This window comes from Rhinolophus ferrumequinum, chromosome 27, assembly GCF_004115265.2.
Source record: "Rhinolophus ferrumequinum isolate MPI-CBG mRhiFer1 chromosome 27, mRhiFer1_v1.p, whole genome shotgun sequence".
Taxonomy (NCBI): domain Eukaryota; kingdom Metazoa; phylum Chordata; class Mammalia; order Chiroptera; family Rhinolophidae; genus Rhinolophus; species Rhinolophus ferrumequinum.
Window position 1 is genome coordinate 11,056,317 of NC_046310.1, and position 15,593 is coordinate 11,071,909.

The window sequence follows — 15,593 nt, forward strand, 5'->3', positions numbered from 1 at the left end:
TCTTTCATGGGCCCCATTGCCAAGAGGCCTCGCCGTCCGGAGCACCTGGGCTAGCTGCCTGTCCTGAGCCCCCTGCTGGCGCTTCTCGGGGCTTTTGTACCGTTTGCCCAACTATTAGGGTGACCCTGACCCCAAGGTTTCCCTGCAGAAGGGGACTGAGAGCGGGCTCCAGGAAGGGCAGGAATTGAGCAAGCTTGGCGACCGGGGCGGAGGAGAGGAATTGAAGAATGCGAGAAGTCCCAGGGTAGCAAATCGGCGGTGCAGGACCCAGTGTCGGATCGCACCCAATGCTTCCCTAGCGAAACCGACAATAAAAGGGCCGCTTCGTTGCCTCAGCGCCCTCCCACCTCCAGCCGGCAAAACCCAAACACCGAGAAAGAGAAAAAGCACCCGAGGCTCTCAGACGACCGTACTCCGCGGGTGGGGCGCCGGACAAAAATAAACAGGGCCAGGAGCGCGGGCGCGAGCGGGCGGGAGGAGGAGGCGGCCCCGCATCCCTAATGAGGGAATGAATGGAGAGGCCCCGCGGTTGGCGCCCGCCCACCCGCCGGCCGCCGCCAAGTGCCTCTGGGCGCTGCGTGCCGCGCCCGCCGCTCCTCCCGGCTGCGCGGCGGGGGCGAGCGCGCGGACCGAGCCGGGACGGGGCGCCGGGGACCGGGCGCCGCCGCCGCTGGGCCCCGCGCGCGTGGCTGCGGCTGGGCCCGCGAGCGCCGCTCACCTGAGGCGGGGCGGGGGGCGCTGTCAGGGCCGCGCTCGCCGGGCCGTGATTGGAGGCGCGAGTTCACCTTCAGCCACGGCCCCGGGAGCCTAGCGGGGCCCGGCCGCCGCCCCCGGCTCGTCCACCCCGCGGCGCCGCCCGGCCCGCGCCGGCAACCGCCCTCGCCCGGAGCCCTCCCTCGCTGCCGCCCGCGTCCCCGGCGCCGCCGCCGCCGCCAGCGGGCCCCCTCCCCTTCCTCCGCGGCCTCTTCCCCTGTCCGCGCCGGGGCCGCTTGTTGCACCTCCTCGCGGCCTGTGGGAGCGCTCGGCCCGGCCTCGGCCACCCCGTTCCTCCGATCCCCGGAGCCCGCCCCGCAGCCCGGCCGGCGAGACCCCGGCCCGACCCCGCCGCCCGCACAAAATGTCGGCCCGGACGCCATTGCCGACGGTGAACGAGCGGGACACGGAGAATGTGAGTAACCGGAGCCGCCCCCCGGAGCGGCCGGGGCGAGACCCTCCTCCGACCCCCGCCGCCCGGGTCCCCGATGGGACACCCGCGCGCGGCAGGGTCTCCGCCTGGAGCCCGCCGGACCTTCGCCCACTGCTCAGCCCGTTCTTCATCCCATCCCATTCCGCTTCTGTCCCCTCCAGGGTGAGGGTGGCGGGCGGTACGTGGCGCGCTCTGCTCGGAGGGGTCCTCCGGGAGAGGATGGGGTGATGGAGGGCAGAGAGGCAGGCGATGGCAGAGTGGGCATCCCGGCTTGCTTGATTGCTCCTCGGCATTCCGCATCCCCACCCGAATGCCGGCTCTCGGATCACAGACGAGCCCGCTGACTATTTCTTTGCTTTTCTGTCTCTTTCCATCCTTTGCACACCCTCTCCCCTCCGCATTGCCCCATGACTTTGCTTTTTGTAGCACTGTGTCCACATTTGGGGTCGTGGGCTCCGAGAGGGAAGGTCAGGCGGGAAGGGACGAGAATGGTAGTGGAGATGGATGTGTGTGTTTGTGCATAGGAGTTCGCAGTCTGTGCTACTCTTCAGTAGTGATGAGTAGAAGAATTTCACCAACAGCTTCTTCTGGGGCCCTGGGGTTACAGCAAAATGTTTAAAAGCCAAAGGAAGCCAAGGGCTTGTCTTCTCTTCCTCAAGTCAGTGATAATAAATCAGGGCAGGTTTTACTTTCTCCTCCTCCTCCTTGGAGTGTCACAGGTGCATGTCTTTGAAGGAACGATTTTCTGTGTTTTTGATCAACTTCCCCTCAAGAGTTTTTATCTAGATGCAGACGTCCCTGGTGTTTAAACTCTTGAAAACCAAGGGAACAAGGTCAGTTGTATTTCCACCTTCTGAAAAGTACAAGTGTGTGTGTGTGTGTGTGTGTTTTCTTTTATGGAAAAGGTTTTTTAAAACCAACAACAACAAAAACTCTCATGACCTGTAAATAGGGTCTTGGCTGATTTTCAGACTTCTTTTAAGGAGCTTGCGGGGGTGACAAGTTTTGGTGGCTGTCTCTCTAGTTGTCTAGTTATCTCCTGGACTCTCCAGTTCTTGCTGTACCAGTGCCTTCATAGGGTTGATAAAATAAAATAATGAAGTCCTTTGGCGTTGTTAGACAAAAGGTAGGAGGGAGAAGACTCGCAAACTCACCTTGGAGGGAAGTGTGAACAGATTATTTGATTTTAGGGAGTAGTGGAGCGCAGTGACTTAATATAATTATATAAAGGGAGAAGAAATTCTAGGAAGAGGCTATTGTTAGAAGACCTAGGAAGATACGTCCGGGTGTGCTTTTGTCCTCTCTAGTGTGGTACCATTACTGAAATGGTAAAGACAGTATAAGTCTGCTGACATCATACATTTGCATCGTAACTGTTGTCTTAAAAAACCTAATTGATACATAACTTTGATTGAGAGATTGAAGAAGGTCAGGGAAAAAGATGAACATTCTGATTAAAGTTGATTTTAAAGCCAAGTTGGTGCAGAATTTTTCCTACAGGAACTCTAAAAAGACTCCTGTCATTCAGTGTGTCGTTTCAGTGTGAATGAAAAGTAAGACCTTTGTTTTTATCAGCAAAACACTGTGTGTTAATTAACCTTGGAAGGGTGGAAAAATACATTGCTTTTATTTTCTTTTGCATTTTGAATAGTATGTATAGCTCTTTCCATGCTTATATGAATTAGGTACTTTATTCAGACCTGAGATAGCATTATAGAAATATGCAGCAAGGAATAGTGTAAAATGCAGCATCATATGTAAGACAAAAAGCATATTTAAGCTGAGCAATAATCGTGTGATAAATTTTGTTGTACCTTCTGAAAGTGATTATGCTGTATAAAAGGCATTTGCTCAGTTTTTGAACATGTTATTTCTGAACAAGACTTTTATGGTCTTGTCCTTTGTTGTCCTTATGTTGTATGTAACTATACCTATAATTAACTTTACTCACATCCTGATTTTTTCCTAATTGTTGTGGAAAATATTTATTATACTACAGCTGTTAATTTATCAATAAAAGTATACACTTAGCTTGGGTTTTGAGCTGGATGGGATACAGAAGTAGTATTTAAGACAAAACCTCTCCCTTCAAGGAGCTTACAGAAAAGGTAAATACGTATTATCCCAAACAAACAGTGTACAGTAGAAAATATTTTGTAAATAGGGCTAAGTTGGTTTATAAGTGCTATAGGTATTGAGCGAAGGGACCGTCAATGATGGCTATTTAAATCACCAAATTGGTCTGTCTCTCTTTATTCTCTGGTTGGTAGTAAATGTCATTATCTATTCTTACTTACCTCTCATTAATGAAATAAAGTACCATACCTGCTTGTTAGCTAATAGATTAATGCCAGTATTGCAGTCAAAATGTACATTTGTTTGTGGTCGTTTCCAGTTAAAAAATGGTTGTGAAAAGTTACGTTCGTATGACTGTGAATTCAAATAAATGTGGTAATTTAAAAAACCATCTTGGTATTTTATTGACATCATTTATAGTTTATATGCAAATTTGTTTAGTCATACAGGGACGTATTTGGATTTTGTATCATAATATGTGCCCTTCTCCATGTCACCAATAAATGTGGAGGATAAATTTAAAAATTCAAAAGAGGGGTGTTACAGCGCTGGTCTCTGATATACCACTACTGTACATAGTAGAGTGAGAAAGAATTGATTTCTTTGAGAACATACCGTGTGTATATTTTTTCAGAAGTATTTTCTTCGATATGCATTATTGTGTGTGCATTATGAACAGGCCTCAAATAGCTAAATACAACAGAACAACCAATGATTCACTTAAATAGCAATAAACACTTCATAGTGAAGTAGAAAAGCCATGTTGCAAATAATATAATTCAATTTATGCAAAAAGGTTTTGATTTTAGGTTGTGAAGAGTAAGTCCAGAAAACGAATGGATATTTGAAATAGTGCTTCCTTCTGTTAGATTATAGTTGGATAATTCCAGTGTGGATATAGATCAGATATATTGCCCTTATTCTCATGCGCTTTTAAATGAAGCAAGAAAAAAGGTTTTTGGATTTTTTTTTTCATGTTTTGGAAAAACTCCGATGATGCTAATTTTTATGGATCCAAAATGTCCAGACTGGCTTTCTGTGATGAAATTTTGATGAGTATGAAAAAAATCGATTTGATTCCTTTCGGGGATGTTTTAAAATGGACCTTGGTTAAAGTTATTTTGAAACTTCTAATACTAACAAAACTCTTGCTGGTGATTCTTTTCGTAGACTTGACACTGTGATGACTAACAAGTAATGGATGTCACTGAGGTGGCCATCAGTAGTTTGTCCTCTGGGAATCATGGTTAACCACTACCCTTGGGCTTGTTCAGTGCCCCGTGCATCCTCACGTCACAGTACCTGTCACGCTGCGTTCTAATTGCTGATTTATTTGGCTTCTTTGTTCTGTATTTCCCAGTGCTCAGCACAGTGACTAGGAATAATATACAAGAGATCCGTGCTGTAACTTTCCCTGTTTGAATTTTTCATTTGTCATCAAAACACATTGGTGCCTGGCTGTTGGTCTCTTTAGAGTTTTGTTTTGGGATTCTGATTAGATCATGTTAGACCTTAACTCCTCCGTATGTCTTAACTTCTCATACATTTTTTCCATGAGTTCGTTGCCTCCTGTTCTATGAGCTGTATGATTTGTTTAGCCCTAAACTCTGTGGATTTCTATCTTTCATTAACTTTGGAAATGTGGCAACTATTATGTCTTTGAATATTGCCTTACCTCTCTTGTCTCTAGTGTTTCTGGTGCAATGATTAGATATGCTAAAATTTCTTATTCTATCCTCCCTATGTATTAATTAAACTCTTATTCATTTCTTTCCCTGTTTCATTGTTTCTCTGCATTACAGATTGTGCATTACAATCTATAGTAAAATCCACAGTACTGTTATGGCATGTAATATGTTTAGATCTGTTTCAGTTAGCTAAATCTCTTTGGCTGCATTTAAATCACTGTTAACCCCTCTGTTGAATTTGTTTTTTATTGTGGTAAAGAAGCATATAACATGAGAGCTGTGCTCTTAACAGATTTCTAAGTGTACAGTATAGTACTGGTAATGGTCGGCACAATGTTTGCATCAGATCTCTAGAATTTTGTCATCTTGCGTAACTGAAGCTTTGTGCGCATTGAACTACCAGTTCCATTTTTGTCTCTTCCCAGCCCCTGGCAACCACAGTTCTAACTTCCTGCTTCTATAAGTTTGATGACTTTAGTACTTTGTTTTAGAGGAATCACGCAGTATTAGTCATGCTATGGCTGGCTAATTTCACTTAGCATAATGTCCTCAAGATGCATTCGTGTAGCATATACCAGAATTCCTTATTTTTTATGGTAGAAGAAATATGCCATTGAATGTGTGTATAGCAGATTTTCTTTACCCATTCACCTGCTGGACACTGGAGTCGTATTCCTTTTTTGGCTATTGTGAATAATGCTGCAGTGAACATGGAGTGCAAATACCTCTTTGAAATCTTGATTTCTGTTTTTTTTGAATAAATGCCTAGAAGTGGGATGACTGGGGTCTATTTTTAAATTTTTGAGGAACTCCATCCATACTGTTTTCCGTATGGCCGTACCAGCTTACCTTCCCACTAACACTGCACCAGTAATCCAATTTCTCCACATCCTCACCAACATTTGTTGTTGTCTATTTTGTTTTATTTTTTGATAATGGCCATCCTAAGAGGTGTGAAATGATATCTCATTGTGGTTTTGCATTTCCCTGATATTAGTGATGTTGAGCACCTGTTCATATGTCTATTGGCCATTTATACATCTTCTTTAGAGAAGCATCTATTCAAGTCCTTTGTCCTTTTATAAAAATCAGGTTTTGTTGAGTGCTATTGAATTGTAGAAATTACATATTTTACATATTAACTTTTCAGGTATATGGTTTGCAAATATTTTCTTCACACACAAGTTGCCTTTTCACCCTATTAATTATTTCCTTTGCTGTACAGGAGCTTTTTAAAAAATTAATTAATTTTCAATTACAGTGGACATTCGATATTATTCTGTATTAGCATGTGCAGAAGTTTTTTAGTTTGATGTAGTCCCACCTATTTTTGCCTTGGCTGCCTTTGGTTTTGGTGTCCATAAAATCATTTCCAAGGACAACATAATAAAATTTTTTCCCTATGTTTTCTTCTAGGAGTTGTATAGTTTCTGGTATTACATTTAAGTTTTTAATCCATTTTGAGTTGATTTTTGTGTGTAAGAGAGAGGTCCAGTTTCTGGATATCTAGATTTTCCAGCACCATTTGTTGAAAAGACTGTCATTCCCCCTTGTATATTCTTGGCACTCTTGTCAAAGATTGTTTGACCATATGTGCATGCATAGGTTTATTTCAGGGCTCTGGATTCTATTCCGTTGGTCTGTGTCTGGTCTTTATGTCAGTATCATACTGTTTTGATTACTTTAGCTTTGTAATGTGTTTTGAAGTCAGAAATTGTGAGGCCTCCAGCTTTTTGGTTCTTTCTCAAGATTGTTTAAACAATTTAGGGTCCTTGAGGTTCTATATGAATCTTGGGATTAGTTTTTCTGTTTCTGTAAAAAAATGCTGTTGGGGTTTTTATAGGGATTATTTTGAACCTGTATGTCTCTTTTGGTAGTATGGCCATTTTATCAATAAGTCTTCCAATCTGTGAACACAGGATGTCTTTCCATTATTTGTATCTTTTTTAGTTTCTCTTAGCAACATTTTGTAGTTTTCAGTGTACAAGCCTTTCCCCTCCTTGCTTAAGCTTATTCCTAAGTATTTTATTGATTTTGAGGCTATTGTAAATGAGATTGTTTTCTTAATTTCCTATTTGCGTTATGTATTGTTATAGTGTAGAAACACAAATTATTTTTGTTTGTTGATTTTGTATCCTGCAACTTACCTGAATTCATTTATAGTTCTAACAGTTTGTGTGTATGTCTCTGTGTGTGTGTGTGTGTGTGTATGTATGTAATCTGTAGTGTTTTCTATATATAAGATCATGTCATCTGAGAAAAGAGATACTTTTATTTCTTCCTCTCCAATTTGGATGTCTTTTATGTATTCTTCTTGCTTAAGTGCTCTGGCTAGGACGTAGAGTACTAGGTTGAATGTAAGTGGCAAGAGTGGACATTCAGTTTCTCACTATTGAATATGATGTTAGCTGTGGGCTTTTCATATATGGCCTTTATGGTGGTCACATAATTCGTCTATTCCTAGAAAATTGAGAATTTTTATCATGAAAGCGTGTTTGATTTTTTTGTCTAATGCCTTTTCTGCGTTAGTAGAGACAATCATGTGATTTTTATCCTTGCTCTGTTAATGTGGTATGTCACAGTGATTATTGTATGTTGAACCATCTTTGTATCCCAGGGATGAATACCACTTGGTCATGGTGTATGATCCTTTAATATGCTTTTAAATTTGGTTTGCTAATATTTTGTTTAGGATTTTACATCTATATCCATTAGGATTATTGGCCTGTAGTTTTCTTGTAATGTCTTTTTTTTCTGGCTTTGGTATTAGAGTAATGCTGGCATCATACAATGAGTTAGGAAGTGTACTCTTCAATTTTTGGAATAGTTTGAGAAGGATTGTCTTGAAATGTTTGGTGGAATTCACCAGTAAAGCCATCTGGTACTGGGCATTTCTTTGTTGAAAGTTTTAAAATTGCTGATTTAATCTCCTTACTAGTTATAGATCTGTTCATGTTTTCTATTTCTTCATGGTTCAGTCTTAGCAGATTGTATGTTTGTAGGAATTTCTCCATTTCTTGTAGATTATCCAATTTGTTGGCATATAATTGCTCATAGTAGTCTCTTATGAGTCGTTTTATTTCTGTGGCATTGGGTGTGATATATCCTCTCTCATTTTTGATTTTTTTTAAGTCTTCTCTTTTCTTTTTCAGTTTGTCTAAGTATTTGTCTTTTGTTGATCTTTTCAAAAAACCAACTCTGTTGACTTTTCTATTATTTTTCTGTTCTCTATCTCATTTATTTTTACTATAATCTTTATTATAACTTTCTTCCTACTGCTAGCTTTGGACTTTGGTTTTTCTTCTTTATCTAGTTCCTTGAGGTGCAGAATTAGGTTATTTGCGATATCGATATCTCCTTTTTTTTTAATTTATAGGAATTTATTGCTATAAACTTCCCTCCTATTACTGCTTTTGCTATATCCCATACATTTTTACATATTGTGTTTTCATTTGACTTAAGAAATTTCTAATCTCCCCTTTGATTTCTTCCTTGACCCATTGGTTGTTTAAGAATGCATTATTTAATTTCCACATGTTTGTGAGTTTTCAAATTTTCTTCCTGTTATTCATTTCTAGTTTCATATTATCAGTTTGGATAAGAAACTGTATGATTTCAGTATAATTAAATCTGTTAATTTGTTTTGTGACGTAATGTGATCTATAATGGAGAATGTGCCGTTTGTGTTTGAGCAGAGTGTGTTTTCTGCTGCTGTTAAGTTAAATATTCTGTATATTTCTCTTAAGTCCATTTAGTCTATAGTATTGTTCAAGTCCTGTTTCCTTCTTGATTTTTCTGTCTGGGTATTCTATCCATTATTGAAAGTCGGGTGGTGAAATCTGTTATTGAGTTACTGTCTATTTCTTCCTTCAGCTCTGAAAATGTTTGCTTCATATATTTATGTGCTCTGATGTTGGGTCTATAAATATTTATAATTGCTATATCTTTCTGTGAATTGACTCTTTAATCATTATATAATGTCCTTTCTTGTCTCTTTTGACAGTTTTTTACTTAAAGTCTATTTTGTCTGCTGTAAGTATGACCACCTGTGCTGTTTTGATTACCATTTGAATGGGTATCTTTTTACATCCTTTCACTTTCAGCATATATGTGTCCTTAGGCAGCGTATAGTTGGAATTTTTTTTTTAAATCTCTTCAGCCACTCTATGTCTTTTGATTGAGGAATTTAATCTATTTATATTTAAAGTAGTTATGATAAGGAAGGATTTAACCTTTGCTATTTTAATTGTTTTCTGTCTGTTTTGTAGTTTTTTTGTCCCTCTTAACATCTCTTGCTCTCTTTCTATGTATTTTGTTGATTTTTTGTAGTTGCATACTATGATTCCTTTCTCATTTTCTTTTGTGTATCTTCTGTAGGTATTTTCTTTGTCATTACCATGCAGCTTACCTAAAACACCTTATAATTATAACAGTCTATTTTAAATTAATAACTACTTCAATCTCATACAAAAATTCTACACTTTTACTACTCCCTCCCTTACATTTTATATTTATTGATGCCACAAATTGAATCTTTTTGTATGTGTAACAATGAACATATTTTTGTTATTTTTTAAATGCTTATGTCTTTTAACATCTAAATTAGAATTAAAATGCACTATCATTACAGTATTACAGTATTCTGTATTTGTTTATATATTCCCCTTTACCAGCAAACTTTATATTTCCATGTGGTTTCCTGTTGCTGTTTAGCATCTTTTTGTTTCAACTTGAATGACTTCCTGTAGCATTTCTTATAAGGCAGTTCTGGTGGTGATGAACTCCCTCAGTTTTTGTTTATCTGTGAAAGTTTTTGTATCTCTCCTTCATTTCTGAAGGACTGTTTTGCTGGATATAGCATCTTGGTTGGCAGTTTTTTCTTTCTTTTGGCAGTTTGAATGTATTATCGCATTTTTTCCTGATCTCCAAGTTTTCTGCTGAGAAATCTGCTGTTAGGCTTATGGGGTTTCCTTTGTATGTCTTAACAAGGTGTGCTTTTTTGCTGCTTTCAAAATCCTGTCTTTGATTTTTGACAAGTACTCGTAGACATCTTTGCAGTCATCCTAATTAAGTTCTCTTGGATTTCTTTTTTTTTTTTCTTTTTAAAGATTTTTTTTTTTTTTTAAATTGGGGAAGGGGTATGGGACTTTATTGGGGAACAGTGTGTACTTCCAGGACTTTTTTCCAAGTCAAGTTGTCCTTTCAATCTTAGTTGTGGAGGGTGCCGTTCAGCTTCAAGTTGTTGTCCTTTCAGTCTTAGTTGTGGAGGGCACAGCTCAGCTCCAGGTCCAGTTGCTGTTGCTAGTTGCAGGGGGCGCAGCCCACCATCCCTTGCAGGAGTCGAACCAGCAACCTTGTGGTTGAGAGGATGTGCTCCAACTAACTGAGCCATCCGGGAGCTCAGCGGCAGCTCAGCTCAAGGTGCCGTGTTCAATCTTAGTTGCAGGGGGCGCTGCCCACCATCCCTTGCAGGACTCGAGGAATTGAACCGGCAACCTTGTGGTTGAGAGCCCACTGGCCCATGTGGGAATCGAACCTGCAGCCTTCGGAGTTAGGAGCATGGAGCTCTAACCGCCTGAGCCACTGGGCCAGCCCTCTCTTGGATTTCTTGAATCTGGATGTTCATTTCCTTGCCGATATTTGAGAAATTTCCGCCATTTTTTCTTTAAATAAGCTTTCTGTCCTTTCTTCTTCTAGGATTCCCTTAATGTGTATATTGGTTCATTTTATGGTATCCCATAAGTCCCTTAGGCTTTCTTCACTCTTTTTCATTATTTTTTTCTTTTTGCTCTTCTGACTAGATCGTTTCAAACCACCTGTCTTCAAATTCACTGATTCTTTTTCTTGATCAAGTCTATGGTTGAACCCCTTAATGTATTTTTCAGTTCAGTTATTGCATTTTTTTTAGCTCCAAAATTTCTGTGTTTTTTTTCTATATATTTTCTATCTCTTTGTTGACATTCTCATATTCTTGCATCATTTGCATGAACTTATTGAGCAACTTTATGTCAGTTATTTTGAATTCTTTGTCAGGTAATACACATACTAGGGCTTCCGGATGGGAATTCCTGCGAATTTTTTTTCTCTTTCCCATTCCCAAATCCCGAGAAAAGTTGGTCGGGAAATCGGGAAAATCGGCTCCTTGAACCCAGTAATACCCACAATGGGAAATAAACTTACTACTCACAATGTATCTCTTAGACATTTTTCCTATTTATCAGTAGGGTTTCCAGGCGGGAATTCCCTCCTGTTCTTGGTAATTTTTTTTGCTTTTTCTTTCCCAAATCCTCAGAAAAGTTGGTTGGGAAATAGGAAAATTTGGCTCCTTGAACCCAAGTGGTTGGTAGTATCGGCTGTCACTTTGTGGAAACGATTCATCGTGGAGAACAGAAAACAGTTTATATCTCAGGGAAAGTGAAAAAAATTCCTGAGAACAGGCGGGAATTCCCGCCCGGAAACCCTAACACATACCTTTGTTTTGTTAGTGTTGGTTTATGGAGATTTATTTTTTTCTGTGATTGGGCCGTTTTGCTATTTCTTTGTGCTTCTTGTAAGTTTGTATTAGTATCCATGCATTTAAAAAATTGGCTACCTATCCCAGTCTTTTTAGACGGGCTTGATACATGGAAAGATCTTCACCATTCAGTCCAGCTGGAGATACTCAGGACTCTCAAATCTTTTCTGTAGATGTGTCTTCTCAACTTGCGTGCATAGATTCCTGACTAGAGGGATCTGTGGTTTCTTTTTCTTGGGAGCTCTGAATCTCTTGCTCCCTCTGGTGTCTGCTGTACTGTAGTTCCTCCAAAGCAGCAGTACACTGAGCAGCTTTTTGTTCTCAGCAGCCCCCAGGCATCTAGCATTTGCTGATTCCCACCAGCACCCTGAGTAGAGTTGTATAGAAACCAGTCCTTGGGCAGTTCCCAGAAAACCAGGGTGTTGGATGTATGCACCACTCTTGTCTTTATCCATCTTTTGAATTTTTAATTTTCTTGTTTTTCATTTCTAAAAGTTCTAAGGTTTTCTCTCAAATCAGTCTGGCCTTTTTTATAGTCTCTTGTTCCTCGCTTATTTTTGTGATTTCATCTTCATTTTCTTAAACATTTAATACATAGTTATTTACATTCTGTGCTCGGAAAATCCATTATCTGAAGTTCCTGGGGATTTAGCTTTATTGTTGTATCTAGTGATTCTTGTTTATTGTTTCTGTTTGTGTTTGCTGGTCTTTGCTGATAAATTCTTATTTGCCTGATTTTTATCTGTGTGAAACTTGGGAGTCAAAATCGAGGATGACTTCTTCTAGAGAAGGTTTGTTTGTCCCTACTGGGAGTCCCTACTGACCTGGGACACTTGATTCTCCTTTAGGGATCCTGGCTCAATGAGGGAGTTTTAGGTGGATAATTTTCTAACCTGTTTATAAAACTTCCAGGTAAAAAAAAAATCTTCGTACATTTTAGAAGTCATTTGTTGTAAGTATTAAAATGATTAGTTTTCAAGAACAGCTAATTGTCATCAGGGAGGGTATGTATTAGCATTGCTTTTATAAAAAAATTCCACATAATTGGTGGATAGATTGAAATATGAGCATCATAATTAAAGAAATGAAACCAATAATACACTACTTTTATTTGTGTGAGGTACTATCTTTAGTTATGATAGTCATTGAAATCAAGTACCAATATAAACTGGACTTACCATCAGTCCTTCAAATCTCTGTTAAACCTGGTGACATGATTTGAAAAAAATCAAGAAACACACTTATATTGCATAATATTAGTAATGTTTTATAAGTCGCTGAAAAGTTTGTATCATTAAAATTTAATATTTCCAAATCTTTCTGTCTCTTTTGTATTTTTTGATGTACATAATCTGTTAGTAAATCAATATATATGTAATTTCTACGTCAGCATTTCTAAAGTGGTTCATACTTGAAAATTGTTAAAGGGTGGGGGTACTTGATATGAAGTTTGAAGACCATTCTACACCATAGAGTTTAGCACTGTGCTGTAATTCCAGTGTGTATAAACTTTATCTTCCTAACTCAACTGAAAGTACTTTGGGGTCAGGGGTTACTTCCAACATTACTTCCATATATCCTATGTATTTGGGGGCACTCAACAATTTCATAAATGAAGGTGATTTATTCTCAAGTATAGTGAGTTTATAACCAGCTGGGGAGATCATTTCAAATTCATGTTCCCTAACCCCTGCTCTCTCCCACTCTGTGTTTTCCTCAATTTCTCTAGGGTGGGGTCCAGGAGTCTCTATTTTCATAAACCCTAGGTAATTCTGATGCCGGTACGCACTGGCTAGGATGGAAAAACAGTGAGTTACGTGATGATGATGATTACGTTGTACTGAATCTCATCTTTTGATTAAAATGAAAAAAGAATTGTGGTTGATGTTTGTTATAGAAAGTGAGATGGGAAAGACGAGTCAATCCTTTCAGTAGGTGATGAGAGCAGTGCAAAGTAACAGTGAATTGTCTGGCTTGGGGAGAATCAGGTAGGTGTGTGTGGTGTTTGTGGGTCTGTCACTGAGGAAGCGGTGATAAGGAATTTCATGTTCTTTCCCGCCTTCTCCCAGCTTTATCGGGTTAGCCATGTTGGGAGTGGTGGGTGGCAGCAAAGTATTATTTCAGACCGTTTTGATCACTGTAGCAGGGTAGTTCAGGTTGTAAACAAATCAAAAGCTGAGAAGCATCCCAAGTTTTAATGAACTCCCTGCAAAGGATATAGTAACAGGTTTATTTTAAAGCATGACTGCCTTTCTTTTTGGGATCAACAAACAGTGCTGCTTTACACAATTTCAAAAGAGGGTTTGCTTTTATTTCCTTTTCTATTTGTTTGTTCTCAATGGGAGATGATAGGGATACAAAGGCACATGAAACCTGTTCCCTGCTCTGGAGGGACTCAACGCCTGAAGACGGAGATAGACAGAGAGACAAACGAGTGCAGTAGAAAGTTACAGTGCCTTGTCATCTGAGTGATCAGAACACAGAATAAAGAAGGAAGCCTTTGAACTGAGTAAGGCCTGAAAGATCAGCTCTCCTTGCCAAGTGGTTGTGTGGAAAATTGAGTTGGCGGGAAGAGGAGAATACTGGGCCGAAGGAGCAGGAAGCACAGGCCCTGAGTGTCAAGTTCAGAGGAGGGGCGCGGGGGTGGGGGTGGGAGTGGAAGGGGAGGGCCACATTTAGTGAGAGGACCAGGGCTGGAGACCAGGCAGGGCCTAGCATGCCTTAGCAAGAATTGGTCCTGGAAGCCGTGGTCACCATTTAAGTGGAGGGTCAATCATGGTTAGATTTGCGTTCTCTGGGTGCCTGTGTGTTTTAGAAACACTCCAGTTTTAAAATTGAGTGGCCTGCTTTCTCATGGTCCATGAAAGAGCCTTTAATACGGTATTTATAAAACTTTATTTGACATCTTGGGAGAAGGGTTTGGTAGAGGGGAGGTGGCAATGCTAGTGACCAAGACACCTTCACCAAACTTCATTTAGGCTCCTCTGAGCCTTCTTCTCAACCAGGCTTTCACCTTGGACTTCCTGTCTGTCTTACCCTTGCAGGGGCCTGCACAGCCCAGTCTTAGCAAGGAATTCTGCTAGTCAGTTTAGCTAGGATGACTCACCCTTGATACCTGACCACCCTGGATACCTAATCAAGTTCCTCAGCCCGTTCCTTTGATCTCTTAGTTCTTGACCTGCCCTCAGCAAGAATCCTGTTGCCCTAGTTTAGCAAGAACCCCCCCCACCCCCCCTCCATGTCTTCCATCCACTGACCCCCTTACTCTGCACTTTGGCTATAAATCTCCAGCTGTCATTGCCGTATTCAGAAGTTGATCTCTCTGCCCTATCGTAATAACCCTTTGGCAGTAGTCTTGAATAGTCTTCCTTACCGTTTTAATAACTGTTAGAATAATTATTTCTTTAATATCAGTTAAGAAAAGAGCCACATTTTTTGATGAGATCGCATACACATGGTATAGTATGTATTGGGAGAAAGTTAGAGGAGACCATAGTAACCATAAAAACATTAGAGCCTCTCCAGACTTTAATGACAAGGATTTAGCAAATGCTAGGACTGGCAATTCATTATCCTTTTATGACGTCCTGTCTTTGTGATTTGTATCAGTGGTGATTACAGTTGACCTAGGGGAAAGGTTATTGAGCTGTGGAGTCACTAGCTAGTTTGTTGTCACTAGCTGTTTATTATTAAATTACTTGGGTAAGTCATTAAACCCTTCTTCTTTTTGGCACTTATTGATATGTCTCATTTTGGTACCTGTCTATAATCTGTCTTGCATACTTTGCTCTGTAGAAATTATTTATTGACTGAATAGCACTGCTAAACCATGTCACTGATCCTGCTGGCCAGTCTAGATTCTATCTCTTTACTGTTTAAATATCAAAAACTAGAGGGAAATAAATTATGCACCAGTGGCCACTTGTTTAAACCCAGGGAATAGACTTTCCAGTAAATCCTTACCTGCTAGTGCCTAAAAGACATGCTAATGAGCCTTTGAATAGAGAAGACTGGTAGGAGCTTGGTTGATTGCTTCCACCCTTTTCTTCTACCTTCCTCTCCAGGAGGGGAGAAAAACCAAGGGGAGGGAAGGGTAAGTCAAAGAGGTGATTCTGCTCTCGTTTCTGCT

General features: G+C 40.5%; 1 protein-coding gene across 4 annotated transcripts in view; it reads left to right on the top strand.

The window, feature by feature from the left end:
* Positions 1-874: 874 nt before the first annotated feature.
* MARK1 (microtubule affinity regulating kinase 1) overlaps positions 875-15,593 on the top strand; it is an 86,352-nt gene continuing 71,633 nt past the window's right edge. For 3 of the 4 annotated variants that reach the window (XM_033099739.1, XM_033099740.1, XM_033099741.1), the window contains exon 1: positions 897-1,168. In XM_033099739.1, coding sequence (XP_032955630.1) covers positions 1,118-1,168 — 51 coding nt within the window. In that variant the 5' untranslated portion in view covers positions 897-1,117. Of the gene's footprint in view, positions 1,169-15,593 lie in introns of all 4 variants that reach the window. The other variant, XM_033099738.1, reaches the window with a different exon arrangement.